A 13,813-nucleotide genomic window follows, 5' to 3' on the forward strand; every position below is an offset into this window, starting at 1 on the left:
TGGTCTGGTGTAGCACTAAAGCACAATGCCAGGATCAGTATCGCTGGCTGCCTGCACATTTTAGAGATCATTTTAAGATTCTTCTATTTGTTTTTAAATCCTTAAACGGTCTCACCACGGCGTACGTCCCTGAGCTGCTCTCTTCCTATTCGCCAGCCCGGTGCCTCGGATCAGCTGATCAGATCCGTCTGGAGATACCGAGGTCTGGGCGGAAGGACAGAGGGGACAGAGCGTCTGCAGTCGCTGCTCCTCACATCTCTCCTCCGCTGCATCATCACTGCCCCATTTATAAAACCCCTTTGAAAACCCATTTTTATGCTCTGGCCTTCGACCCAACATGAGACTGCTCTCTTTACTGCTCTTATTGTCCTCTTTACTGGTTTTATTTCTTGTTTTGTACTTTTATTGTATTTTGTGTTCTAGCGTTTATAGTTTTTGTTGTTTTTTAAATTGTTTATTGTGTTGTGTTGAACACTTTAAACTATTTTAACTAATTAGATAGCTTTTTCCTAACTTCAATATTCCCATCTGTTGTGCAGTGTTTAAACAACCCAGTTCAACACGCAACTTGCAACAATTAGTATCAACTGTCCATGGAGGAAGGGAGAGAATTTTGAGTATTTCAGAGTAAAATTGCTAGTCAAATATGCTTCAAATTTCTAGTGTGAGCCCTCAGCTTATTTATGTTCTCGCATTTTATAAGAATATGCTTCGAGGAACTAAGAGTAATTTGTGTCCAAATTTCATTTGCATGGGAGCTCAAAGCTGTAGGACAGATCTCAAATAAGGCACAAGCCATGGAAGAGAAAGACTGGGGTTGGATAGCTCACTACACCCCCTAAAACCAGCTGCTATGAAAGAAGCTGTTAGTTCATGATTGAAAGGGGAGCTGTAGTACTCTATGGCACGGACCTCAGGATCTAGTTTCAACTTGCGGGACGAAAATGCATAATATGTCTCCTTTAAAACCTCCATTTGTCTGCTTTAGTCTTTCTTCATCTTTTTGGGTCATCTGTTACATGACAGATGTGGCCTACTGTGAGATATCAAAAAAGGGGCCAATTTAGATGGTCTTGTTGTTTCTACTTGGGTGGTATGACAACAAGCGGAGGGCCCCTCCTCGGCCTCCACATCAGAACCTGGGCATCGTTGGCATTTGGCCTCCCCATGGCATTCAGAGGGATGGGCTCCATGCGAGTCAGCACCCGTGGCTGATCCTGATATATCCGCCCAACCAGTCTGGCTCTGGAACCCAAAGGTAGGGACGGATCCACCACGATATCCACCCTCATTCTCCACTTGATGGTGTGGAGCAGGATCTTTTCCTTAGACGTGGTGTTCAGCGCCACCAGCCAGGTGGTGAAGCTCTGGTCCCGTTTGATGTTTGTCAGTAAGGGCGTGTTGGATTCACTGACTGGGACGGCCCAGGTGACGCTGGGGTAAAAGTTGTCGTTCATACTGACGATGAAGCGGGATGGCTTAGAAGTAGGGCCGACGATGGTAACGGTCTCTGTGGTGTTTCCGTACCAGGGGTAGCTGATGCCGTCTGAGTCGCTGATGGCCCTCACCAGACCTTCTCGCAGCTGAGGCAGCTCCCAGCTCGACCTGGTTGGAGAGAGGAGTGTGAGACTGAAAGCCATGACAGTCCTGGGCTACTTGGCTTCACTGAGATCTTAGCGTCTGAGACGCCAAAGCTGACTATATTATATTCATCAATGACATGTATATTATTGTTAAAAGTTCAAAGGAAGGTCTGATACTGCTGAATTGGAAGGGGAAAAACCCTCCTTCATATGTTCATTGGATTAGAGAGGTGATGTCGGGGTTGGCTCTGGAAAAAATTAGGTATACAGTACACGGGTTGGATAAATAGGATAAATATAACAGAACCTGGTCACAGTTCATAAGTCATATCAAGAGCCGGCCTTTTGCTTAACTTCTTGCCTAAAAATATTTTTAATGCCCATATCCTGACGGTTGGAATTTTTTTCTTTCTATGCCAAAGGTCCAAAATGTTGGTGTTAGGACTTTAATGATCGACACAGATTTGAGTCTTTCCTGTTTGTCCTTTTTTTTTTTTTTTTTTCCTTTTTGATGTGTTAGTGGGGATGCTACCTGGAGGGGGGGTTACAACTTTTGTAAGAAATGCATAACTAATGATGCCGATGTTTTTGATATGGAAAAATGATAAATAAAGTTGTTAAAAAAAAAGTTCAAAGGAAGTAAAAGACATTAAATACACACACATTCATTTGTTTTCTGATGCATTAAAAATGTACAAAAACAGCTGAGAATATTGTCCAATAAATCACTCTTGCTTTTTCATAGATTCAAAAAACAACAACAAACAAACTTAGTAACTTTTCTATATAGATAGATAGATAGATAGATAGATAGATAGATAGATAGATAGATAGATAGATAGATAGATAGATAGATAGATAGATAGATAGATAGATAGATAGATAGATAGATAGATAGATAGATAGATAGATAGATAGATAGATAGATAGATAGATAGATAGATAGATAGATAGATATATAGATATATAGATAGATGGATAGATAGATAGATAGATAGATAGATAGATAGATAGATAGATAGATAGATAGATAGATACCCAGATACCCACCTTTCCACCTTGCATCCTACACATTTTCTCTTTCAGCATCTATGACTTGGTTCCACTTTGCATCAGATTTGTCTAAATGTTCTTTTGAAGTGGATTTGTGTGGTGAGCATGTATGTAAAGTTTACTTCTAATGACTGTGTGAAGGTTTTTGTGAAGCTGTGACTGACTGGTAGATCAGTGTGCCAGCTCTCTCAGCCCCATTCAATCTTCCAGTTCATTTTGCAGTGCAAGCCGGGGTTTTATTCTCCCTTTCATACAGATTTTTTCTTCCTCACAAAGTTTTCTTATTCTTTAAGACTTCAACCAAGCCTCTAAAGTTATGTTAACTCCCACTTATCACAGCACTATCTGGGGGAACTGTTACCCCCCTTATCTTCTAATCACTTTCTAGCTTTGTCAGCTAAGGCAGTTTCGGAAATGTTTAGGGAAACCTTTGCTGGCAAATGGTTCAGTGGGTCGGAATATTTGAGAGGCCTAATGAACTGGTTGGCTTGTAATAAAGCCTTAACAAGTTTTAAGATTTGGGATTTATATTGTTTCTCCTCGGGGGAGGTCCCAAATGACCTAAATCTTCAACTCACTTGGCAGCATCAGCATTATCATTTTTTTTTTTATTTTGGTTCCCAAACTTCTGCATGCCAATGTAAATATTTCTGTCACTTGTGTCAGTGGATTATGTCATCTGTTCATTGTGCCCATAGTTTAATGTCTGGTTTCCCACCTCACTTCTTTGCATTTGTTGTTCCGCTTGGGAATATATCGCCTTATAATATACAGTACCTACAACCATGCAGGATTAAGCACCCACTCACATACGTGTGTGCGTGTGTGTGTGTGTGTGTGTGTGTGTGTGTGTGTGTGTGTGTGTGTGTGTGTGTGTGTGTGTGTGTGTGTGTGTGTGTGTGTGTGTGTGTGTGTGTGTGTGTGTGTGTGTGTGTGTGTGTTGACATGTCTCCAGAGGCACAATTTTAAGTTCGAGAGCAACAAATGTTGATTACTCTCTCTAATAGCACCTCCATTTCTATTTAGGTGCCAGAGTCACAGGAACAGAATCTGTCGGTGGGCGTTTGAATGAACAAGGCTGGCAAGTACATTTAACCTGCTGCGTGCACAAATGCTCCAACACAGTGTGATGCACATGCAAAAAAACAGGCATTGTAAGACATAAATTAAAAACAAAAAAAAACCGCACACACACCCCCTTCCCTTCTTCTGCAGGTGACAGAGGTGTGAACTTACATGCCGACGTCGCCGTAGGTGTTGTAAAATTCCATGTGGGTGCAAGCCTGGATCCAGCCCAGCACCCACGTCTCGCTGCGAGGAATCGGGGGCATGACGATCCTTGCAGAGGCTTTGAAATAGGGCGTCTTGTACCGGAGCACGATGGGCGAGTTCTCCTCGATGACGGTGGGGCAGTGGTCGATGGCGGCGCACAGGTCCTGCACGGCGATGTTCTCGCGCTTGATGCGCGACTTGTTACAGGCGATGCTCTGGATGCAGCCCATGGCCGTGCAGGTGAAGGTGATGGTCAGCAGCAGCCAGGTGAGCCGCACAGGCCTGGGGAAGCTCGCAGCTGGCTGGGACTTGACCAGTAACAACACTATGAGGCCGTGCATCAAGATGAGACGTGTATAAGGCAGAGATTGAAGGCCCAAAAAAACAGAGTGTATGAATAAGGCTTGAAGTGGGATCACAGCATGATGATGAGTGGGATCAGGATCATCAGGTTCAGTGTCTGACCCCTTTGCTCTGACCTCTCTGCAGAGAGGCTGCAGCCCTGCACGGGTTAATGCTGGATTCTAGACGCAGGTGTATGTTTGGATCCTCTCCACGCAAACAATCCCGGCTGTCGGTTTGTGGGTGCCCTCTTTTTAAAGATCTGACCTCTTGTTGTAACCCCCTGTCCGTAGCCTTTGATCCTCTTCTTTCTGGCCCGAGCTGTCATGTCACCAGAGGCGTGCAGGGAGCCGGTGCTGATGCAGCGCGGTGCATGAGATGATGCTGCAGCCGCACAAACCCTGCACGGCGGCGCTACTGGAGCCCGTCATGCCTGTCTGCTCCACGGAATTAAGGGAAACCCGATACCATAAATGAATCCGAGAAGGATCCGTGAAGGAGGGAAACACATCCTTCATTCAGAGTTTAACAGCACCGGCGGGGTTGTCCTATGCATCAAACCGAGAGAGGAGACAATGAATCATAAATGTTCCCCAATGTAAAGTCTTCTCATAGATGGACGAAACAATGGCACTGCTGGCCAGTAAATAGTCATAGTAACCGGGATGTGCAGCAGCATCCGCGGCGCGACATACTCATTTGATGGAGGCTGCGCGGCTGTAGCCTGAATTATGGTTTTGCGTTAAATCGACGCAGAGCCTACGCCGTAGGGTACGCGGCGACGCGCAGCCGTACGGCGTGGGCCCTGCGTTGGTGTAACGCGGAACCATAAATCATCCATATGTGTCACTGTTCAGTGTGCGTGGTGCTGAAGATGCTGCATGGACCAATGAACGGCGGAGGAGGATCTGATGCCGCGTTCCATTTGTCCTCGGAAGTCGGAATTTCCTAGTTCCGAGTAGGAATTTTCAACTGGAACACCCCTCGAAGTGGGATTTCCTACTGGAAAGTGGGAGAAGCTTATCCACCCCCGAGTTACCATTCCAAGATGGCTGCCATTCCCAGTTCCCAGTTCCGATTTCCGAGGTAAATGGAACGCGGCATGAGGAGGACCCACTTCTGCACAGGAGCAGCTCCACAACTGCCTTCTTCCCTTTTAGAATCATGTTTTTTCAAACCAAAATAAATAAATACATAAATAAATACACTACAAAGCGTACAAAAGCTTAGATAAACTCCAGTAGATCTGTAGACCAAATTAAACCAGTGCATATATTCTCCAAGATAAATTGAACCAGGTTTCAATTCATCTCAAGAAAAAAAAAAATGGAATTCTATATTCATATTGATAAGCGAGATGTCTGCATTCACCACTCTTTACTGTTAATATGGTTTTAATAATTAGCTAAAACTGAAAGAGGAAGAGTTTCCACTAAAGGATCCATCAATTGGTTACTGACAGTCAGCTGTTTGAGGCAAATTACATTTCAAAATAAAATGATCAGCATCTCACGGTAGTATCTGTCCATTTTACACAGCAGGTGGAGTTATAGCTGTACTGGATTGAAAGTCATTGACTTTACTGGATAAGCAATGGCACTTTACCTTGCTTAACTCCAGATGCCAAGTGGAAACTTAGGAAAAATAAAATCAAATAAATAGCAGACTCTTTGTTTGTGTTGTCTCTATGAGATTAAATACTGGGGCACTACTTTTCATAACATTCATCATTTAAAAAAGGTTTTACTCTGAAGTAATTCGTACGACTTTGTAATTATGTAAACGTAATATGAGAAATATTCATTTATTCCATAGCCCTTAAAGTGTGAAGATTAACCGGATATGTTTTGCATAAGTCGTTTATTTTTTTGGCAGATATGAGTCACTTATAATAGCCAGCTCCACTTTTATTCTGTTTGGATAGATATCCACAATCCATTTCATATAATATTTATGAACCTATCATTTCAATTTTAAAATATGTAGTGTATTCACTTCTATTTTTCTTACGTAAAATAGTAAACTGAACTGGTTATTGATTATATATTACTCCATAAAAATTGTACCGTGATCAGACTCTCTGTGAGGGGAAAATATTATATTTTAAGTTTCACCAGACATTAATAATTCATCAGTGGCCTGCTTTGACTTCATTTAATATGGGCCAGACTCTTGATAAAATGCAAATACAGATGTTGTACTGTATTGGGCTTTATATTTTAATCCTTAAACTCTATTTGCAATCGCCAGCATAAAAAAATGTTACAGATATGTAACAGTAATTTAATTTAGAGTTATACATACAGAAAAAAAGTTATGTGTTTGACAGTGTTTAGAAAAAAAGACGAAACACGAGTATTCACGTAAAATGAGTTTGGGAGGAGAGCTTTTATTTTGAAGGAGAGCTGAATACGTGTCGTAATTTCCGGGCGAGGGACCATGCTGTCTGCTGTCTCATTGGAAAGTAAACAAACGTGGTTTATTTACGAAATATAAACATGTTGCTCATATAAACGATCAGAAGTCCCTGGTAGTGTCTATATCAGGAAACCATGGTGAGTATCTTGTATTTTGTGCCACAATTTCATGTGGTAGAGTCTCAAATCTCAGCCCTGTACATGTGCTGAGCTAAGTCGAGCTAATGACAAGCGTTCACAGACTGAAGATGAATCTGCTTAAATCAAACTGAAATGTGACATAAATATCACTTAAATGTAATATAAATCTGACTTGTGTAACTGTTTACTGTACTGTGTTTAAAAAAAAGTGCTTATTGGTGTTTTCCAAGTTTTAGTCTATATAAATACCAGTATGCACAATGTAGTGTGTTAAAGTGCAGCTTATAAAGAATAGAACTTAAAATAATTTCAAAAGTTCAGTTATATATAGTGTGATAGTATATTGCTTCCTTTATATTTATACTATATATAATAAACATTTGACATTTAGTTTTGGGTAGATATTAAAGCTATCTCTTTGCAAACACATTAAAGTGACTCCATTGTATTTATTTATGTACTATTTTCTAAACTTTCTTTAATATGTTACTTTCATCCAGGCCCCGTCAGACTTGAAGGCCCTGATCCAGAGGTTTTATCATCTCCAGTCTGAGCGGGTAGAGACGTATCTGCTCTTTGAAGAGTAAGTTTAGTCTCAGAGTTAAGGCTGCGCAATACAGCGTTAAAAAATTGTGATCTCGAGTCACAACTACATGCAATATCACTTACAGTTGACAACAACTCTTCTGTTTTATTTCATGAGCTGCATCACAAAGAAACACCCCTTATTTTCCTCAGTTTCCTCAGAGTTTCTCACACTCAATGTACCTGAGGGCTGCATCGTCATTGCCTTTTTCTCTCAGCTTATCACAAGCGGTTTTTACGTGACGTGATTCAGTGGCTGAACAAGCCAAACAAACCCACTGGCAGTGCAGCAGTGTTGCCAACTTAGCAACTTTGACACTATATCTAGCATGTTTTCAGTCCGGACCAGTTAAAAATCAAACACATTTTTAGGTCCTATTGAAGACTAATGTGAAAGCATGCATTGTTTCAACTGCGGTGCTGCGGTGGGCTGGTCCCCCGTACCAAAGCACTCTCACGGTGGCCTTTTGCTCTGCTGTTCCCAGTTCCAGTCTGTCCAAGCTGGGGATGTTAAAATACAGAATATCGACGGAGCAGTAGGTAGGCACTCTACCTAGAAACAACTGTAATGTTGTTATAAGAGGTTAGAGACAATACTTAATTATACAGGGGGTATAAAAAGTCTACCTTATGAAATTGCAGTTATTTAAAATATAAGTATGAAATGACGACATACATGTCAGCCTTGTTACATATTATAAGTGATCTTACACCAAACAAAAATTCAGTGAAAATAACATTTTAAATGATAAATAAATAAAAAACTACAACACCCTGATTGCAAACTTCTGCTCATCCTTTCATAATATGAGCTCTGTCTTCAGAGTTAACCATCACATTCAAAACTAGACCTATGGTGAAATGGCAAACAAATGTCACTAATTAAAGTGATTCTGCTTAAACCCCTTTTGTATGATATTTTGGCCTTAATTCTGACAGGTATGTTTGGTGGAAAACCAATACTAAAGAACACCAGTGAAGTGTTGTGGGGGCAGCATTATGGTTTTGGACTGATGTCTATGGCTGGTCCAGGGTAAATTGTCAAAATACACAGGAAAATTAACAGCTTCAGATGCCAAGATATTGTGGTCCAAAACTATCTGTCGTCTGTCAAAACACCTAAATATGTATAAGAATTTCACATTCCTACATGACAAAGACAAAAGGACTCATCAAAACCAACAAAGACATGGCTTCAGAAAAGGAAAATCACAGTCTTGCAACGGCCCAGTCAGAGTCCCAACCTCAGTCCAATCAAAAACTCCAGAATGACCGAAAAAAGAGCTCTAGACAGGAGATCAACACACAATTTGACGAAACCTGAACCTTTTTTCCAAGAAAAGCGAGATAAAAATGCAAAGTCTCTAGACCAGGGATATTCAATTGGCGGCCCGCGGGCCACATGCGGCCCGCCAGGAGCTTTTATGTGGCCCCTGGTCATATTTCAAAAAAGGGGGTGTTTGTTGAAATTTTTTTTTTTTTTTTTTTTAAATAATATTTTTATAACTGGCTACTATGGACTAAAATGGTTGTGCTCAATGCTTAATATAATATTCAAATAAGGAAATCTTGGTGGAAAGTGGTGCTTTGTCATTATGGCGTGTTTTATTAAAAGTAGGTCAATATCAATTTCATTAAGTTTGCACAATGCATGGTTTCAAAATGAACTTGCATTCAAAATAGTATTTCTTTATCTGAATATTATATTTAACATTCACAATTACTAAATCTGGAGACAATTAATACATAATTCATATGTAAACTAGATATATTCAAATGTATAATACAAATGTATTATATTTACATAAGTCTTCGTCTTTGAGTGCAGAATACATTTTGAAAACCCCCACATTTTCAAATTGTGCGGCCTTCTCCATACAGTCCTTTTGCAGATGTGGCCCCCGGCCTAATCTAGTTGAATACCCCTGCTCTAGACATATGAAGTTAATGAAGATTTCTTCACAAACTCATGATGCCGTAACAAAGGTAAAATGTGCTCAATGTGTGGTAGTTTTTTTAATTGAAAGTATTCTCACAAATTATTTATTTTCAATCTGGATTTCTTTTTTTTGTAATATTGTTTTAAAAATGTAACAAGTCAGACATTTATTTTTTTGTTTACTGTATATTGTTTAACCTTCAGTAAGCATTTAGTTTAAAAGTACAGAGATGTCATTTTTTGACCATGTCCTCCAGCTTTCTGATAACTAGATGCAGCTCCTAGAGGTTTCTGTGGTGTCTTTTCCAGGGAACGGTGGGGTCACTGAATGGTTTCATGAGCTTGAGTGATGGAAATCATATGCTGTAGTCTTTATAGTCACCACATCTCAACCCAGTTTGTCACTCATGGAAGATATTATCTACAAAATGAGAGAATATCACTGGTTTTGTTTTTTTTTCTTTTCATCCTTTCTCATGTGTGTAATTTCCTGATCACATTTTGCCTCGGTCTCCACAGTTCACAGAAACAACATGACACATGGTTCAATTGTTTGTCGGGATTGAGTTTTTCTCTTTTGTGTTTCTTTTGTTTTGGCCGCTGAACGCCTTCCAGGGGACACGAGGCCTACTTGAGGACAGGGCCACATTATGACTTTGACCACTACAAGCAGTTGGTCCATGAAATAACGCAGGCCTTCAGCGGCATTTCCAAGGAAATCCTGGAGATCAAGGGGAGACTGCACCACGAGTTCGACCGACCAGCTCTCTCTGAGCACATGGAGAAGCTGCAGAGCAAAGAGAAGCAGAAACTTGAACTGGTTGGTCCAAGTTTTCCTTTTCCTAATGAGTCTAGAAGATAGCATTGCACAAGACAAAATAAATATTCATTGATTTGATTTTACACAATTGTATCTACATGGTGGGATGATGGATTTGATGCCCTCATTTTTCAACAATTTACATTTGCTGTTTGTCGTGGAAAAGGTGTAGATTTTTACTTAAGGATTAATAACAGTCAACTTAATGTAGAAAAGCTAGAGATGTTTTAATGAGTGTGATTAAATCAACTTATATCTGAAAATCAAAGAAAATTACATCAAAACCTAATATCAAAATGATAAACAACTAAATACATCTGTGTAATTTATAATTGTCAGTTTCTTTGTACAGTCTTTTAACATTTTTACAATGTTGATAAACGATGCTGTTATTAGCAGTGGTTCAGCCTCTTGTCTTCAAGAAAATGTTTGTGAAATCTGTCCTTTCTGGAGTTTGAGCTTTTTAACCTTAAATGCAATTCTACAGTTTGACCACAAGGAGGCAGAGTTCTCATGTGAGATATTTCATAATTGTGTTGTTTCTGTCATGTTAATGATGCAGTCTTTTTACCAGACAATAGAAGTTATAAACATATAATAATATTTAATACATTTGACTATTGAAGGGAAACTTTTACTTAAATGTTTAATGGACAACAAATTAATTAAATTTTTTTTCTTACATTGTTAATCAGATGACTATCATTTCTTCCAGTCAGTACCTCAGAGCTTCACACATTCTGGAGCATGCACTTTTAAGCTCCTATTATCCTGGAATTTGACCCCTGTCTGTCTGCTATTCTTTCCTGATGGGTGGTTTGCATAAATCATATCTGATGTGCACTGTGAACAGACAGCCAAACTGCAGCTCGCCAAACAACAGGCCCAGGATCACCCAGAGGATGAAGACTGTCAAGAAAAGATTCAGGAGATCAAACACGAGTAAGAGCAGCTTTTATCACTCCAATGTTTGCTGTCTCAGCTCCCTGTTGGCACATTCACTCACTCGTGTAAAACCAGCGTCCTGCTCAGATCAGAGAGACTGGAACCATGTATGAGATTATATTTTGCTGCAACTGTAATTTTATTTTCCTGGGTCATAACTAATGCACATTTGGGGTTATAAAATAAAGGTGTATCTGCTCTTTCCTTGTTCAGGATCATCAAGAACCAAGAGGCTCTAAGTGAGATCATGCAGGACTTCAAGTATGATTCAGAGGAGTGTGATTGACAGCTGAGCAGAGGGAAGTGAGCTGCAGCCCTTTGACATCGTGATGTGACAGGTCGACTCCACCCCGCTGCATCTTCCATCTCTGCCTCCTCAGCTGCTTTTATTGATCTGCCTGTGGCTCCACCCTGCTCTCTGCTGCAGAGGCCTGGGTCTGTATGTGTAGTCATGCTTGTTTTACTGCACTGCTCAGCCAAAAAAGAAAAAAAAAAGAAAAGCCACAGCGAGAGGCACCGTTTATGACTTAAATCATTTTAAGATGTTCAACTACCTTTGTGTACATGATGAGTTGCATTTTTTACATAATAAAGACGCTTTACAAAATTTGCTTTACTTCTTGACCATTAGCCAACTTGTACAGTAAAAGTATGTTAGTGATACAATTAGGCTTAAATATGCAGTTACAAAAATATAGGTAATAATTACAAAGCTTTGAGCAAATACTGTAGTTAGTTTGGGAAATGAACAAAAAAAAAATCATTCAACTATAAACTATTAATGAGTGTGCTTAAGCTGGTAACACACAATTATACATTCTTCTCTTTATTTAATACAACCATTAAGCATTAACAATACAAGTGGGAAAAGTAAGTGAACCCTTGGAGCTAATAGCTGATTAAACATGCTCTGACTGCAGTGACTACAAGCCAAAACGCTCATAGTTCCGCTGATTCATACATCTGGTGTAAACCCCACAGAGACGGAGACGCTCTGCGGTGGACGAGCTGAGATGCCCGGTCTTATGACCTGCTGCTTCACCCAACTTCTGCTGATCTTCACCTTTGGACAGTCACTCTGACATTATCCTGTAGGACAGTGGTTCCCAACCTTTTTTTCCTTGGAGCCCACCCTACTTGTGTCTAAGACCAACCAGGCCCCCCGACCCGTACGTACTAGCACCAAAAGAGTAAACTTATTCGTTACAAACCTTTAATTGAAAAAATGAACATTAATTATGTTTTTTTTATACATTTCTCTTTGGTTTACCCTGTACTTTGTTTTTCTCACCTTCCTTTTGTGTCACCAATGTATAAAATACACACAGAAAATAATTGCAAGGACATAAAAATATTTCTGAAAAATGTCTCTTTTAATATGAGAGCAACATTTTTTTAACATTTTTCCTTTAACAACCTGTCAGAGTAGTAGTATGATTAAATGTTGAATAACGATATAATAATACGTTTTTAAGTTTTTATCCTGATAAATAACTTAGTATTTTAAAATGACCAAAATATATTTTCTAAGTGGGTTTATACAGACTTGGATTACAGTATTCCATTAGGTGTGTTATTATGATTTTTTATTTATTTAACGTGCGCAAATATAATTTTTACAACTGCATAATTTCAAAGCAGACAAAGTTTCGCTCCCCCCCAGAGATCTCTGGCGCCCCCCCAGGGGGGGCCCGGACCCCAGGTTGGGAGACACTGCTGTAGGAGATTGATGAATTTAGGAATTAATTTTCCCTCTCAGTGATGGCAAGTGGTCCATGGTAGGAAGACCCAGGTAGGGTGCTCTTCCCTAATTAATCACCACTGGGATCATGTTTGGTGAGCTGTGACTCTCTCATGGAGAGTACTGAGTATTCCTGAACAGATCAATACTTGCTCCATCAGTCCACAAGATATTTTCTCCGTAACTTTGTAGATTACCGAGGGGCTCTTTGGCAAACATTTGGGAGAGCAGCGAGGACTCCTGTGCTTGGCCGTACGGTCCTTAAAAATTACATTTGCTAGTTTCATAATTAGATATTTTGGGCATTTCTGGTGACACCTGCAACCTTTAATTGTTACTTGTGGAGGTTTCTACAGTTTTTTGGGGTCACGTTGACTGGCTGCCACAGAGCTAAACTTTTTATACGGGTTGATGGATGTCTAAACACTTTCTGTCCTTATCCAGCCTTTTGCAGGTCAATCACTCTTGATCATATGTGTTTGGACATCTCCTTTTAAGTTCACACCACAGTATGGCTTTCATCAGCAGATGCCTCTTGTGAATAAGGTAAATGTAAAATGTTTCATCAGTAAAAGTAGCTGTAAACCTCACCTCCAAGACCAGTTTATTAATGCGACTCCTACTGCAAACCACGGGCTCCAATAAGCTTTCACTGAGTTCATAAATCTTAAGGGTTCACTTACTTTTCCAGTCAGTTGTAAAAGTTTGAAGAGGGCATTCAGCTTGAGATGTTTATGAAAGACGGATCAAAATATTTTGCTGTTATTGTCGGCTGGAATATTTTATACAATTGAAAACAGATCTACGCGACATCTGTGGAAACGGCAGAAAAAGGCTGCTTTGTCCCGCTCGTGTTATCTTCCACCAAGGCCTTGTAAAACTCGAGTGAAGCCTTTATGACCAAACATTGCTGAGTCCTTCGAGTGGGGATTTGGACGCCTCACACGGCTGGGACCTTCATGTCCAGTGTCTGTC

The 13,813-nt window shown here is 40.1% G+C and overlaps 2 protein-coding genes across 2 annotated transcripts; one reads left to right on the top strand and one right to left on the bottom strand.

Annotated features, from left to right (window-relative positions):
* Positions 1 to 450: 450 nt before the first annotated feature.
* On the bottom strand, positions 451 to 4,466 carry fam78bb (family with sequence similarity 78 member Bb). The gene is made up of 2 exons (XM_061737019.1): positions 3,873 to 4,466; positions 451 to 1,605 (listed from the first exon to the last, which is right to left on the bottom strand). Exons 1-2 carry the CDS (start codon positions 4,247 to 4,249, stop codon positions 1,083 to 1,085), a joined length of 900 nt encoding a protein of 299 aa, XP_061593003.1. The 5' UTR covers positions 4,250 to 4,466; the 3' UTR covers positions 451 to 1,082.
* Positions 4,467 to 6,670: 2,204 nt separating this feature from the next.
* On the top strand, positions 6,671 to 11,690 carry rex1bd (required for excision 1-B domain containing). The gene is made up of 5 exons (XM_061737020.1): positions 6,671 to 6,805; positions 7,309 to 7,391; positions 9,948 to 10,152; positions 11,006 to 11,094; positions 11,311 to 11,690. Exons 1-5 carry the CDS (start codon positions 6,803 to 6,805, stop codon positions 11,381 to 11,383), a joined length of 453 nt encoding a protein of 150 aa, XP_061593004.1. The 5' UTR covers positions 6,671 to 6,802; the 3' UTR covers positions 11,384 to 11,690.
* Positions 11,691 to 13,813: the final 2,123 nt, after the last annotated feature.

The sequence above is a fragment of the Cololabis saira genome, chromosome 13 (assembly GCF_033807715.1).
Source record: "Cololabis saira isolate AMF1-May2022 chromosome 13, fColSai1.1, whole genome shotgun sequence".
NCBI lineage: Eukaryota > Metazoa > Chordata > Actinopteri > Beloniformes > Belonidae > Cololabis > Cololabis saira.

Coding starts and splice junctions, on each gene's coding strand:
- rex1bd (XM_061737020.1), top strand. Junction 7,392..9,947: donor ACGTATCTGCTCTTTGAAGA/GTAAGTTTAGTC, acceptor AACGCCTTCCAG/GGGACACGAGGCCTACTTGA. Junction 10,153..11,005: donor AGAAGCAGAAACTTGAACTG/GTTGGTCCAAGT, acceptor CACTGTGAACAG/ACAGCCAAACTGCAGCTCGC.
- fam78bb (XM_061737019.1), bottom strand. CDS start 4,249: ATGCACGGCCTCATAGTGTTGTTACTGGTCAAGTCCCAGCCAGCTGCG. Junction 1,606..3,872: donor ACCTACGGCGACGTCGGCAT/GTAAGTTCACAC, acceptor CTCTCCAACCAG/GTCGAGCTGGGAGCTGCCTC.